Source organism: Ictalurus punctatus, chromosome 24, assembly GCF_001660625.3.
Source record: "Ictalurus punctatus breed USDA103 chromosome 24, Coco_2.0, whole genome shotgun sequence".
Taxonomy (NCBI): domain Eukaryota; kingdom Metazoa; phylum Chordata; class Actinopteri; order Siluriformes; family Ictaluridae; genus Ictalurus; species Ictalurus punctatus.
This window is the reverse complement of record NC_030439.2, coordinates 21,643,737-21,660,342: the sequence shown is the minus strand read 5'-3', so window position 1 is coordinate 21,660,342 and position 16,606 is coordinate 21,643,737. Positions and strand designations below refer to the sequence as shown.

The following is a 16,606-nucleotide window of genomic DNA, read 5'->3' as shown; positions in this document are numbered from 1 at the left end:
TTTAAAAAATATATAAATCATGGTTTATGGTTTTAGTTTATGGCTCGATGTGTGAGAGACGAACAGCGCAGTGTTACATAAACCGAGGCTCAGATTACACACCTCAGACCATCTGTCAGCTTAACACACACTCACTCACAAACACACACACATGCACACGCACGCTCACACACACACACACACACACACACACACACACGCATGTGCACACACACGCATGTGCACACACACACACATTCACTCACAAACACACACACAGTGTAAGTAAACATGTTGATCCTTTCAGCCAATGGAACAGAGTTTATGATGTCAGGTGGGCGGAGCTTTTTTGGTACACAGGTGAACTGCTGAATGGAATTATGGGATTGCTTTCTCCAAAAAATGGCCCTTACAATAGTATTATAGTGAGAAGGATAATAATGGGACTCGTGGTAAGTGGAAAGCAGGTGTATAGTGTTCACAATAACAATACTGTGCGGTTATTATCACTATTATTATTATTACTATTATTATTATTATTATTATCATCATCATTATTAAGCTATTTGACTGTACAGTGTGGTTTATTCCATGTTAAATATCTACACGACAAAACAAACTCATTTAACTAAAATTCATAAAGGTCCAGTTACAAAGTAATTGGTCTGGATACTGAAACATCTGAACATTACTGAACAGTTTATTGTTATAAATAAATAAATTATATAAATTAAACGAGTCAAACTGGTTTTGTTTTATAATGGCACTTCATGTTACCACATTTGACTTACCTGAACTCTAAATCAGGTGTGTGTGTGTGTGTGTGTGTGTGTGTGTGTGTGTGTGTGTGTGTGTGTGTGTGTGTTTAATCCTAATCCTGCAGTTATTTTTGTTTGTACCTGCCTGAGATATTTCTTAATGAACTTTGTTGGTCCTGTTTCCCAAAATATAAGCAGGTGAGAGATTTACAGCAGCGTGACGATGCAGCAGTTACAGAAGATGAATGAAAATGCAGAATCTAACTCTTCGACTAAATAAATATAATCATAAGCAATCAAATATTATTCTGCATACTCGAGCCGCTAATGCATATAAAACAGCAGATGAAACTATATTTAAAAACCGGGACGGTCATTAAATGGAGGTTAGTGTGTGAGTGTGACGATCTGAAATATCACAGTGCGGTGAGGATTTAACACTGAACTCACACACACACATCAGTACTCTAACTATAGAGTAACTATAGACGTCAGTGTTTCTCAGAAGCCGTGTGAGAGTCAGAAGCCGTGCGAGAGTCAGAAGCCGTGTGAGAGTTACACATGCAGGAGGAAGTTGTTGAAGCGCGTGTTTTCTGCATGATATCGGCTGGAGTGAGGTGCAGTACTGAGTTACGCTGAAATGTAAAATGAAATATATAAGTATTGCTCTATTCATTCATTAATAAAGTTCACCAAAAGGTTTCTCCCCACAGAGAACATCGAAGGAGACACGTGTTCATCAGAGACATTAAGACATGAGGAGGGAATATTCTCTGGATGAAGTGAAGAATGAAGTGAAAGTGTCTCTGTAAGATTATTAGGTCAGATTATCCTTCACACCGTGGGCGCGTTTTCTTTAAAGCACAGCGCGACGACTTTAACACAAACACGGACTTTATTTTATTCCTTCTATAAATCAACAACAGTGAATTAAAAGTGTGATGAAATCTCCTGCGTCTCTCCACAGTCTCGTGGCTGCACTGCTTTGTGCACGAGAGTTGAATAATAATATCAAATGTGTGTGTGTGTGTAAAATAGCAGTGTGTGCTGGATCGAGTGCTATTCTACACTGTGTGCTGCTGAATAATGAGTGTGGAAGATTAACCCCGTCATCATTACAGCTAGGACTCTCCATGCAGTGATATGCTGCTGATATACAAGACTCCTGTTAGATTTCCTTCAGCATTCGCTAAATCTTCTCATTCACACGTCATCATATCACGCTTTTACTCTTCATTTTTATTGTCTTTTGCTTTTATTGCGTTACGTTACTTTTGACAGCGAAGAAAAAAAGCTATTCTTGGTTCTTCAGTCCATATTTTCTATCACGATGGGTTTTTTCAGGTTTAAAGGTGAGTGTCTGTGTTTAAAGGCGTCGGTCTAGAAGCAGTTGAAAAACTCGGACGCATCTACACAAGAAAAATCTGGCAACCTCAGAGGCGTGAATTCAATAATCTGAATGCAAAGCTCAGAAAATCCATTTAAGCAGCTTGTGACTCAGTGAAGACACTGAGCTCAGACTCGCACTTCACCCGGACATCGGGGATCAGACTCTGATAACTCGATTACGCAACGTTTCAGTCTCGTCGGTGCAGTCTGCATGCAGGAGTTTAGGAGAACAGGGTGTATTTAGATGGAATTGATTTGCTCTGGATGAACAGGCGTGGATCAGAACTGTTCCTGCCATGAAGAAACATGAGCGCTGGTCATTCTGCTGTAGCTGTATGACATTTATAAAGACAGCTGTACGTGTGAGTGTGATGTGACTCATCACCGAGTGTGTGGTGTTTAAGAGTTGGCACTGAAGCTCCTCAGATGGATGATTATTAGATGATGAATATCAGAGAGAGTGTTTCCATCATTTCCTCCATGATGATTATCCGTGCGTTTATTTCTCTTTCCTTTAAGAAATAGCTGAGCGGTGTATGCTGTGGTTCTCTCTGAGCTGTAGTGATGGTTATTTTAGAAGTCTGCTCCACATCGTGGACTCTGTGTGGTATTTGACGGTTTTGTTTTCTGCATCCTGAAGTAAGCGATCAATAAAGTACCTTCAGAATGACTAAGCACAATTAAAGTGCATTAGAGGCGACTTAACCCTCCGCCCCGGCCGCCTCTTTACATTCTACTGCAATACAACTGCACCAATTATTCACAAAGCAATCCTGATGGAAACCTAGCCCAAAGTCCCTCCACCCGGCACCTCCAAACCCTCTAACCCCTACAACACCTCTAACCTCTACAACATCTCCTACACCTACTAGCCCTACAACACCTCCAACCCCTACAACCCCTCCAACACCTACAACACCTCTACCACCTTCCAACCCCTACAACACCTCCAACCCCTACAACACCTCCAACCCCTACAATACCTCCAACCCGTACAACCCCTCCAACACCTCTACCACCTTCCAACACCTACAACACCTCCAACCCCTACAATACCTCCAACCCCTACAACCCCTCCAACACCTACAACACCTCTACCACCTTCCAACCCCTACAACACCTCCAACCCCTACAATACCTCCAACCCCTACAACCCCTCCAACACCTACAACACCTCTACCACCTTCCAACCCCTACAACACCTCCAACCCCTACAATACCTCCAACCCGTACAACCCCTCCAACACCTCTACCACCTTCCAACACCTACAACACCTTCAACACCTCCAACCCCTACAACACTTACAACCTCAACACCTTCCAACCCCAACAACACCTTCCAACCCCTACAACCCCACCAACCTCTTAGAACACATGCAACCCCAACAACCCGTTCCAACACCTCCACCCGCACAAACATCTCCATCCCCTCCGACACCAGCAACCCTTCCAACCCCCAATCTCTTACATGGGATTTGAGGCTAACACTAGAACACTGACACTGTTCTGATGGTGGTCATCAGATTTCAGAGTATATTTATTACACAGTGAGCAGTGTGTGTGTGTGTGTGTGTGTGTGTGTGTTTGTGTGTGTGTGTGTGTGTGTGTAATGATATAAATTGTAAAGTCAAAGCTCCATTATCTGTAACTCAGATTAGTGTTTAGTGTCTCAGTGAGAACATCACCACTGACACTCATATATTATAAAATACATTATGATAAAATACATTATTAGCATGAGCGCTAAATCTAATCAGCTATTTACACAGAGACTGTTCACGGAGGTCGATGTTGAACAGCAGATAAAAACAGCGTGTAAAAGTTAGTGTCAGATATAAATTATAAATGCGGCAACCACACAGAGCACATAAAGATGTGAATTAAGAAAATAATAAAGTTAAAAACACTCACACTGCTTTCTGCATTCCGTCCCAGTGAACAAAAACTACACGATTTACAGCACAAATGATGAATCAGCTTCAGCTGCGTGGAAACAAGTGCTTTATTTGCATATCATATGCATACGCCATGCCCCAATTTACCCTCATATGCATCTAATTTACATAGACACACCCACATTTATGCAGGTGTCGTGGCAGTGAACCAATAAAAGCATTCAGCAGAACCAAGTTTTCCAAGAAATAAAGTAAACTGAGCAGGAAACGAGTTTCAGTGACTCTGAGGTGACTGCAAATAAAACATGATTTTTCAAAAGCCTCAAAATCCCTAAACAAACTAAAATAAATTCAACTGTTAACAGTTTGACAGAAGAAAACATGGACCAGTAAGTTGTTCTGTTGTACCTGTTGTTTTTATTATGTAGGTGAACACAGACAGTAATGTTTATCATAAAACATTAAGAGTTTTGGGGTCCCATGTGTTAACACATTAGTTTTGCTAAATTTTCCCAGTACTTCTGTATAAAACTGATTCGGGGCGGAGTTACGGTACATATGAGACCAGATTGTCAAGAATCACTAAGAACTAAGTAAGCTCCACAGTTTAGGACCGATTACATCAGAGTTTAGAGAACCTGCTTGCTATGCTAGCTAGCTAACTTAGCTAATCTTAGCAATGTAACAGACAGTGGTTGTCATAGTAAAGTTAAAATATATCGTGACAGGTTTAAATAAATGAGTGAGAAAATCATGACTAACGTGAGCTGGTGTACTAGCATTAAGCTAACCCGCTAGCGAAGTCATCGATGTTAGCACTGTATGGAGGCATCTCCTAATTTGCATATTCATGTGTATTAATAAAGCCTGGCGTTTTTAATTAGGGGAAAGTTGTAGAAACGTTCCTCGGGCACGAGCATTAAGGCCGCAGTGTGATGGGCTACACGTGCAGTTTAGCGATCGATGCTAATCACAATAGCTACAGACACCAAACATGTATTCCCTAATCCTCTACATTTGTGGTGAAGAAGGTGGAGCTTTTATTATTTACCAAATCATTCCGTATAGAAAAAAAAGCAGCACCAAAAAGAGACAAGACGATGGAAAAAATCCCTAAAATATTAAAGGTCTTTATATTTGACACAATGGTGAAGTTTCGTTCCAGCGTACCGCAGCAGCGGACATTTCTGTCGTAACCGCAGCTTCAAACCACCGCAGCAGTTTTAAATTTAGTATCAAAGGCCGCCGGTGGCTGTGTGTGACCTTACACACCCATCTCCCCTTCAGACACACACACACACACACACACACACACACACACACACACACACACACACACACACACACACACACACACACACACACACACACACACACACTGCAGAGTAAACACAGCTCCATGACAGGGCACATTATTTCACTAATCAGTTAAAACTAAATCTGGCAGTAATGAGTGTCCCTAGGTAGGGCGCATTTTCATCCACTTAAAGTGTGTCTCATTCACAAGGGAGCGTAAGAACCAGTGTCTTTTAAGGGAGCTTATTTTGTACAGAGAAAAGTGGTGATAAATATATCAGGACAGAACTGATTACCCATCCATCAGTTCATCCATTTATTCTTTCAGATTATTTGATCAGTTTTAGGACATTTGTAAGTTGATTTTTAAAAATAACTTACAAATGTCCTAAAACTGATCAAATAATCAGTTATTTATAGTTGATAAAGCATATCAGTTGATATAGCATATCAATTACACCGGTATCTGTGTAATTGTTATGCTTTAATAACACACTGCTGCTGAACTCCCGAATCAGAAGGTGTTGATGAATTCTCTAGAACAGCGGCTCTGACAGTAGCGCAGGTTTATATTAACACGCTCGTTCTGATACGTTATCGTTTCTATAGTAACGGTAACTCATTCACAGAGCCGTGTACAGCGGACGCTCCACTGATAATAAACAGATTCAAATAATCATTGATGGAGTGGTGAAGTTTTCTTAAAGTAAGGAGATGTTTATGGAAGGAATAACGTTTACGGAAGGAGTCTCCAGTGTCAGGGATTTGTTGTCGGTAACGTGACAAGTGCGAACAGAAACTAAGTGTGTGAAGCGTGTGTGTATGTAGGTTTGTGTGAGTGTGTGAGTGTGTGTGTGTGTGGGAGGGGGGTGGTGGAGCGTGTGTGTATGTAGGTTGGGTGGGGGGCATAATCTGTTCACCATTGTGACAGCTTGTGGGAAGAAAATGTCCTTCATCCTGGATCTGCAGCCGATGCTCCTGTACCTCTGTCCGGAAGGCAGGAGGGAGAACATGCCATGAGAAGGGTGGAGAAGGTCCTTTATGATGGAGGTGGCTCTGAGAATGCAGCGTCGTTGATATATCTCCATCAGGGAGGAGAGAGAGACACCAATGATTTTTCTAGCTGTCTTTACTATCCTGTCGAGCTGCTGTTGTTCGTGGGCCTTGCAGCTCCCAGGAAGTGAGGCTGTAGCTCAGGGTGCTTTCGATGGTTCCTTTATAGAAGGTGGTGAGGAGATGAGTGGGGAGGCCTGCTTTCCTAAGTCTCCGGAGGGGCTGGAGTCGTGACTGTTAGTGGTGGAGGTCAAGTCATCCGGCAGGTGGACTCCCAGGAATTTGATGTTGCTGACCCTCTCCATGGTAGCACCATCAATGATCAGCGGTGAGTGGTGGTGCTGCCAGCCCTCCTGAAATTTATCACCATCTCTTTTGATTTCTCCACGTTGACGCTGAGATTGTGAATTTTGGAAGCTGCTCCACTTCCAGCCTATATGTGGACTCGTCATTGTCACTAACAAGACCTACCACTGTTGTGTCGTCAGCGTACTTAATAATGTGGTTGGAGCTAACTCTGGTAACGCAGTCGTGAGGGAGCAGGCTGAACCCCAGGGGGCTCAGGCCTTGAGTATGGCCTTGGGGTGAGCCCATACTCACTGTGATGGTTCTTGATCTTTGTCTGCCACCGCTGCGTCAGGAAGTTGAGGACCCGGTTATAGGTGCCCGTGTCCTCCTCCAACAACCTCAGCTTTTCCACCAGCTGTTGTGGAATGATCCTATTAAAAGCAGAGCTGAAGTCAGTGAAAAGGATCCGGGCGTAGGTGTTCTTCCTTTCTAAGTGTGACAGCGTGAGGTGGAGAGAGGTGTAGTGGAGATAGCATCCTCTGTGGATCGGTTAGTTCTATAAGTAAACTGTAAGGGATCCAGGTTAGCAGGGAGACAGGTCTTAATGTGCTTCATGACCAGGTGCTCAAAGCATTTCATTATAATAGGTGTGAGGTCCACAGAACAGACGTCATTTAGTCAGGCTGGATTTGGCCTCTTCGGGACAGGAATAATAGTGGCACTTTTGAGGCAGGTAAGCATCCGTGCTTCCAAAAGCAGCATTTTGGGCTCTCACTACTGAACAGACGTCCCCGGTTAGCCACGGTTTCTGATTGGTGCGCCCTTGATGATTTTGACTACTGTCACATCATCTATGCAGTTACTATTACAGACCCAGGACGAACGCTGTATGTTCCTGCAGATCAATAACGCTGCCATGTGTTGCTGCCTCTCTAAAAATCTCCTACTGTGTGGTTTCCAAACAGTCTTGCAGTCCTGAAGTAGATTCTTATGGCCATATTTTCATTTCTCTGACCACTGGCTTGGCCTGTCTCACCCGGGTCTCTGTGCTGGATTGAGTATAACGGCCAGGTGGTCAGAGTTACCAATATGTGTAAGTGGGGCTGCTGTATATGAGTCTTTAATATTCATGTACAAGTCTAGTGTATGTTTCCTCCTGGTTGCAATATTCACACTCTGGTAGAAATTAGACAGAACAGATTTAAGTCTTGCCTGGTTAAAGTCTCCAGCAACAATAAAGAAAGCATCGGGATGGTTCAACTGCTGCTTGCTGATGTTATTGTAGAGCTCTGACATTGCCGTCTTCCCGTTAGCGCTCGGTGGAACATAGACAGCCATTATGATGACTGCCGTCAGCTCTCGCAGCATGTTGAAGGATCTGCATTTTACCGACATTAGCTCTACATGCGGAGAATAGTAAGTAGAATCACCACGGCATCGTGACACCACGATTTGTTGATGTAAATAGTCAGTCCACCTCCCCTTAGCTTGTCGGCTAGCGAGGCTACTCTGACCACTCTGTATAGCGTAAGCCCCTCCACCCAGGTCGTGGCATCCGTGATGTTCTGATTTAATCACGTCTCAGTGAAAACGTAAACCCTGCAGTCCCTCACTCTGCGTTGTGAAGCTCTCCACAGTCTGATGTAATCCACCTTATTGTTGAGAGAGCAAACATTTGCCAGCAGTGTAGTTCCGGCCGGTTTGTGTGGATTAGCGGTCAGCCTGGCCCGTACTCCTGCGCATTTGCCCCGCCTCCACGTCCTGTCACACCGCTTACGGTGCTTCCTCACCGCTGTTGCCCCAGGCGTGGCCATGGGTTTCCTTGGGCTTACACACCATGCGAGTCCAGGTTCGCTCAACATGCTCGCCAAATGTTCATTGTAACAGAAAACTTCGCTACGAATGTCCAACAGATGTTGTGGCTCATGCACACGTTTCCCTTCACATCACTCACTCCATAAACGTACTGCACTGCACGTCACTAGGAGAGGCCACCGCAAACGTCGGTCGCACCGCCATGTATATTACATTTATATTATAGGCTCAGCTGCCTTTCTAAAGAAAAGAAGATATCAGTCCTTCCATTCACCCATCCTTTTACTCAGTTATTCATCTGTTCATCCATCCTTCCAATCATGTATGCATTTGTTCCACTGTCTGATTTGTGGAGGTAGTGGTGTTTTTCCACTGCGCTCAAGAAGTACAGTACCACACCGACAATGTTCTCGCTGACAAAAACTCCATCTTTATTTTCACATGATTATTAGTTTTTACAGATCAGATTCCTGAGACAGAGCTAATGTTCAGAGGAGCGAGAGGAACGAGTGATGTTCAGGTGTTCAGAGGAGCGAGAGGAACGAGTGATGTTCAGGTGTTCAGAAGAGCGAGAGGAACGAGTGATGTTCAGAGGAACAAACAGGGGAAATAATGTGTGCATTAAAAACTGCTGATGTAATGAAATGTGAAGCTGAAGGTGGTGTCAGTGACCTCCATCACCATTGTGTCTGATTTACACTGCAGCAGCTGTCAGGAGACGTGGGGGAGGGGAGGGGCTCGGTGTGTGGGGGAGGGGGCGGAGTTACATTATAAATACAGCTGTACTGCCATAAAGCAGGTCATATAATACAATGGTGTAGAACCAGCAAAGTCTCACTGACAGTCATCCATTTGTTCATCCATCTATCCATCTGTTTATCTGTAAATCCATCCATGTATTTTTCCATACGTCGATCTGTCCATCATCTAAAAAATTATCTATCCTTCAGTCCTTTTCCCATCATCCAGCATCTAATTTCCTCTCTATCTATTTCAACATCCTTCCATCCATCTCTCTCTACTGGTTCATCCATCTCTCTCTACTGGTTCATCCGTCTGTCTCTACTGGTTCATCCTTCTGTCTCTACTGGTTCATCCGTCTGTCTCTACTGGTTCATGCTTCTGTCTCTACTGGTTCGTCCAATAGATATCAACATATAGATATCATCACGTTACCAGTAGAGACCCACAAGGACCATTATAGTTTCCATTAAAACCAATAGAATTCCCATTATTACGGTTTTTTCAGCAGGGTATGAATTTCACTGCATTAGAGAAGAACATTTCAAACCAAGAAAGATTGCACGCACACACACACACACACACCGTTTCCCGCAAAATAGGTTGTAACAGTAATGACAAAATTAGACAAAAAAACACCAGATCCATATCTCCGCCTGGTGTCTCACTGAAGGTAAGCAGTGTTGAGTCTGGTCAGTACCTGGATGGGAGACCTCCTGGGGGAAACTAAGGTTGCTGCTGGAAGTGGTATTAGTGAGGCCAGCAGGGGGCGCTCACCCTGTGGTCTGTGTCGGGTTTAATGCCCCGTTATAGTGACGGGGAGTAAAAAACACCTAAACCCGGTGTCCTGCCCAAATTCTCCCACTGACCCTTCTCTATCATCCCCTAATAATCTCCATCTCTGAATTGGCTTCATCACTCTCTCCTCTCCACTAATAGCTGGTGTGAGGTGTGAGTTCTGGAGCGCTATGTCTGCTGTCACATCATTCAGGTGGAGGATAGACACTAGTGGTGGTTGAGGAGATCCCCCCCTACACTATGTAAAGTGCTTTGAGTGTCTAGGAAAGCACACTTTATAAATGTAACTACCAAACATCATAGATACAGTCCCCTCTGATGATATTGGGACGGCATGGCCGATTTATTTGTTTTTACTGTAGATTGAAAACATCTGGGTTTGAGAGCAAAAGATGGAGATGAGACGAGAGTTTAGAATTTCAGATTTTATTTCCTGGTATTTATATGTAGACCTGTTAAACGGCATAGAACATAGCACATTTTGTATCAGACGACCCAATTTGTAGGTGAGCGAAAATATTGCAACTGACAGGTGTTTCTTGTTACCAGGATATTTAAACAATAAACAGCTATGAACATCTACTCTTCAGTTTCACCTGTGAAGACTGCATTTGTTGTTAAAAAGGACAAACCAACATGACGATCAGAGAGCTGTATATGGGAAAAAAGCGAGCCATTTTGAAGCTGATGAAAAGAGGGAAAATCATTCAGAGGCACTGCACAGACATTGGGTATAACCAGTACAACAATCTGGAATGTCCTGAAAAAGAAAGAAACCGCTGGTGTGCTGAGGAACAGACGCCGAACGGGTCGGCCAGGGAAAACAACAACAGCTGATGACCAACACTGTGAGAGCTGTGAAGAAAAACCCAAAACAACAGTCAGTGACATCACCAACAACCTCCACAGGGCAGGGTGAAGGTCTCACCATCCACCAAAGAAGACTTGGAGAGCAGAAATATAGAGGACATACCACAAGATATAAACCACTCATCAGCAGTAAGTGTCAGAAATCCAGACTGGAATTCACAAAGAAATACAGAGATGATCCACAAACGTCCTGAACCGACATGAACCTCTACCAAAGTGATGGAAAGACCAAAGTGTGGAGAAAGAAAGGATCTGATCATGATCCAGAACATACAAGCTGATCTGTGAAACATGGTGGAGGTAGCGTCATGGCTTGGGCTTGCATGTCTGCTTCTGGAACATTCTCACTGATCTTTATTGATGATGAACTTATGATGGAGCAGCAGAGTGAATTCAGAACTTTACAGGAACATCCTGTCTTTTAACTTCATCATGCAGCAAGACAACGATCCAAAACACACTTCCACCTCAACACAGGACTTCATCAGGGGGAAAGTGGAAGGTTTTAGACTGGACACGTCCATCACCAGACCTTCACCCAACTGATCAGCATCTCACCTCCTGAAGAGGAAACAAACAACTACTGAAAGAAGCTGCAGGAGAAACCTGGAGAAGCTTCACAGCAGAAGAAACCAGCAGTTTGGTGTCAGTGAGTCGCAGGATTGATGCAGTTACTGCGAGAAAAAGAGAACTGCAAATGAATATTAAGTGTTATTTACTTTTATTTACTTCAGGACTTTTGCTCGCCTAAAAAATTGGGTGGTCTGTTACAAAAAGTTACATGTTTTATGTTGTTAACACGTCTAGATGTAAATAACTGGAACGACATCTATAACATCTACATCTATAACATCTACAGCATCCACAACATCTACAAGATCTATAACATCTATAACATCTATAACATATACATCTATAACATCTATAAAATCTATACGATCTATAACATCTATAACATGCATCTATAACGTCTACATCTACATCTATAACATCTACATCTATAACATACATCTATAACATCTACAGCATCTACAACATTTATAACATCTATAACATCTACAACACCTATAACATCTACATCTATAACATCTACACCTACACCAACTACATCTGTAACATCTACAACTATAACATCTAAAACATCTACATCTATAACACCTATAACATCTACATCTATGCATCGACATTTATAACATCCACATCTATAACATCTGTATCTATTCAACTACATTCATAACATCTACAACTATAACACCTATAACATCCACATCTATACACCATCTACATCTATACACCATCCACATCTATACACCATCTACATCTATACACCATCTACATCTATACACCATCTACATCTATTCATCTACATTTATAGCATCCACATCTATAACATCCACATCTATACCATCTACATCTATAACATCCACAACTATAACACCTATAACATCCACATCTATAACACCTACATCTATAGCATCTACAACATCTACATCTATAACATCTATAACATCTACATCTATAACATCTACATCTACATCTATAACATCTATAACATCTACATCTATAGCATCTACAACATCTACATCTATAACATCTATAACATCTACATCTATAACATCTACATCTACATCTATAACATCTATAACATCTACATCTATAACATCTACAACATCTACATATATAACATCTACAACATCTACATCTATAACATCTACATCTACATCTATAACATCTATAACATCTACATCTACATCTATAACATCTATAACATCCACATCTATAGCATCTACAACATCTACATCTATAACATCTATAACATCTACATCTATAACATCTACATCTACATCTATAACATCTATAACATCCACATCTATAGCATCTACAACATCTACATCTATAACATCTATAACATCTACATCTATAACATCTACATTTATAACATCTACATCTATAACATCTATAAAATCTATAACATCTACAACCTGAGCCACAGCTGCCCATGTTGTAGATGTTATATATGTAGATGTTTTAGATGTTATAGATGTAGATGTTTTAGATGTTATAGATGTAGAGTGGGTCGTCCACTAATCGTAGGGTTGGAGGTTCGATTCTTGGCCCACGTGACTCCACATACTGAAGTGTCCTTGGGCAAGACACTCCAAGTTGCTCCTGATGGAAGTTAGTGCCTTGCATGGCAGCTCTGCTACCACTGGTGTGTGAGTGTGTGTGTGAGTGTGTGTGTGAGTGGGTGAATGAGACACAGTGTAAAGTGCTTTGGAACCACTAAGGTTAAAAAAGCGCTATATAAGTGCAGACCATTTACCATTTACCTATGACTCCTATAACATCTACAACATACAACATCTATGAAATGTATAACCTCTACAACACCATGCCTCTGTACACCATACCTTCATCAACATTATCAGTTCGGTATTTTAGACTCTTTTCCTCAACCCCTGGAGCACCGGTTTCTAAAATCTCCACCCAGTGGTGTGTGTTAATGGATAAACGGGAGCAGGATTCATGCTGCAGTGCACACCCACATCACACACTCACACACACTCCTCTGGTCCCTTCAGGTCAGAGAGTGCACACTCCTGCTTGATGCTGCAGCATGGATCAGAAAAACGGCAACGGCAGGTGAAAATGTGGTCTACCCATCTCTCTCTCTCTCGCCCGCTCTCTCTCTCGCTCTCTCTCAGACTGTCTGACTTTCTCTCTGTCTGTCTCTATCTGCTGTGCAGGCTTTTCCTCACAGGAGGAAGATGATGGAGATGAAGATGTGTGTCACGTCACATTGATGCTGCTGATGATCATAGTGATGATGATGATGATGATTATAGTGATGATGATCGTTACATAAAATGTAATTATTTCCTAAATCACCTCCACCATCAGTGCTTTTCTGTGTGATTACGTAATATATAAAATAACACAATGGCATGTATGAAGGCGAGGTGTTCACTGGCGTGTGCTTGTAAAGGACACGGATCTTGCTCCCTGCTCAAGTTCCTGCTTTTTATATTGGCACGAATATATGAATGTAATATTTATATCTTGGGCAGTATGATGATGTAATCATGTTTTGAAAATGGACAAGATGATGGGAGAAGAAGGAAAAGATGCATGGTGTGTGCCAATGAGGTACGGCAGTGCGGTAGCCATATCTGTGGACTAACACACTGGGAGATTGCTCACACACACACACACACACACACACACACACGGTGCGCTGAGGTTGAGGCATTTTCTCTCAGTGATGGTGCAGAAAGCCTGCAGGCCACATTTTACTACCAATACACACACACACACACACACACACACACACACACACACACACACATTTTATATAACTATAAATATAAATATATATTAAATTATATAAGGTCTCACGGGCAGCCGTTTTTGTTCAGCCCTATTATTCAAGTTACATTTTTTAAAATGTCAGAAAAAATTAATGCAAATTATTTTATAACAATAAAATATTGAAGAATAAAATACTGAGGAATAAAATGCAGCAGCAGCAGCAACGTGTCCAGCCTCCTAATAAATAATACACACGGTGATGGAATATAAAAACCTGGAGTCCAGCGCAGATCCATCATAAAAATGCAGAAAAAAAGGTTTAGATTTGGGCCTGCTAACCCCCAGCCTGACCACCACACCACACCACACCACACCACCTCCTCCACCCCCAGCTCTATCAGCACCTCCACCTCCTCCTCTTCCACCTCCAAACCCTTCTCCATCCTCCATCATGAGCCAAAATAAATAAAGAGCAATCAATAGAAGTGGAGAAACCAGTCAGACTGGAGAGAGAGAGAGAGAGAGAGAGAGAGAGAGAGAGAGAGAGAGAGAGAGCTTTTGATGCAGTGATGAGGGACATGTTCATCCCACACAGGCACACTGCTGAAGCGTTATAACAGTGCATTTAGTCAGCACAGGTGTGTGTGTGTGTGTGTGTTCATGATTAACCATCCTGACATGAAAACACCTAAAGAACCTGAAGCTCAAGTCCCACACACACACACACACACACGCGCGCGCGCTCACTCTCACTCTCACTGAGAACCCGAAACGGCTCCCTACTCCCTACATAGTGCACACTACATGTGGTGTAAAATGAAGCTTTTCCAGGCTGCATCCTGCACTGTGATCTGTTCCTGCTCGACATGGAGCCATTTCACCACCACATCCCTAAAATGGCCGTGAAAATGCAGAGCCAGCCTTTAGGATAAATAAATAAATAAATAAATAGATGTGTACATAGGAATAATATAAAATGTAGATGAAGAGAGCAGTGTGATGGTGAGGTTCAGCTTACACTCCGCAGTTCCTGTGTGCGGTCCTTCATCGTTCCCCCGCCGTGGTGCGCTGGCTACCAAAAAAAGAAAAAGAATGGAAAGAAAGCGGCTTTTCCAGCTCTTCTTGACGCGTCCGACGCTTTTCCCCCCCGGACTCCTCCTTTCTCTTTACAAATGTCCTGTTTTCTTTCTTTCCTTAAAGAAGGGCTTGAGTGTTGTTGTTTTCTTTTTTTAAAAAAAGGAATGATCTTTTCCCCCCGTTTTGTCCTTTTTTTCACAGTGTGCTTGTGCGTCCTCGGTACTGATGCTGCAGAAAAGAGAAAAAAAAAGGGGGGGAGCGATGCGGAGGGATGGAGACACACTGCGCATGCGCGAAACTCCCTCCTCTTTTTTTTCCTTCATCCCCTCCCTTCCTCCATTTCCGCATACTACCGTACTGAATAGGAAGCCTGAACAGTAGGCTAGGTGTAGCACACACGGAACACACCGCATGCTGAACACTAACGCATGCAGTACAGATAAAACTGTACGCATGCGCAGTAGCTATGGCGACGCGCGAGCCGCAGCCGTTAGTGACGTAGCCTACTAATCTGTTTAGTATGAGAGGAAAAGGCTTTAATATCACAGTCAGCTTTATTATTCCTCCATATTTCTCAGTGCATACTATTTGGATACTTAATATGGAGCCGGCTGTCATGGCAACAGGGGCATTAAACGCTTAGCTAGCTAGTTTTCAGCGTTAATCTCCGACACACTGTTTTGTACGGTAGTGTGGTAGGTCCCCCCCCCTCTCTCTGTCTCTCTCTCTGTCTCTCAGTCTGACTCTCTGCATTCATGTGTGTATATAAATGACCGTAAACACGCCTTTACGCGCACGGTAACGCGTCATTAATGGGAAAGAGCCTTGAGCCGTCGTTTCATACTGCGCATGCGCACTATGCAGCTCATGGAACGCAGGCGACTTCCGGGATGGGAACGGAAAGACTGACGTCACACGCCCTTTGTTATGAGACGGCTACGTTTCTCCATTCACATTTCCGTGGATTTGATGCGGCTTTACTGCATTTTGATTTAGGGAGCTTTGGTGTTTGTTTGTTTTAGTATTTAATTTTCCGTCCTAACAGACAGAGCTTCATCACAATATCTTCTGATTCCTTTCTGGTAAAGACACCTGACACATTAAAGCTAATTAAATAAACACATTATGCCTTGTTACACCACGCCATGTGGAGAAAGGTCAGTGGGGGGTGAATACTTATGCAATATAACAATAGAGATATTTATTTTTTGTAATGGATTGCAGTGAGCTTTGTAGGTGATAAAGTGTTCCTAAAATATATTTGGTTGTTAAAGCCACACTTACATATGAACCCTGCTGAAACAAAAAATAATAGAAACCAGTACAGAAATTCCAATG

The 16,606-nt window shown here is 42.6% G+C and overlaps 1 protein-coding gene across 1 annotated transcript in view; it reads right to left on the bottom strand.

The window, feature by feature from the left end:
* The window catches only part of stx1b (syntaxin 1B), a 41,427-nt gene extending 25,908 nt beyond the window's left edge, over positions 1-15,519 (bottom strand). The window contains exon 1 of the mRNA XM_017454399.3: positions 15,210-15,519. Within this exon, the coding sequence (XP_017309888.1) occupies positions 15,210-15,239 (30 nt within the window). The 5' untranslated portion in view covers positions 15,240-15,519. The remainder of the gene's footprint in view (positions 1-15,209) is intronic.
* Between the last annotated feature and the right edge of the window lie 1,087 nt (positions 15,520-16,606).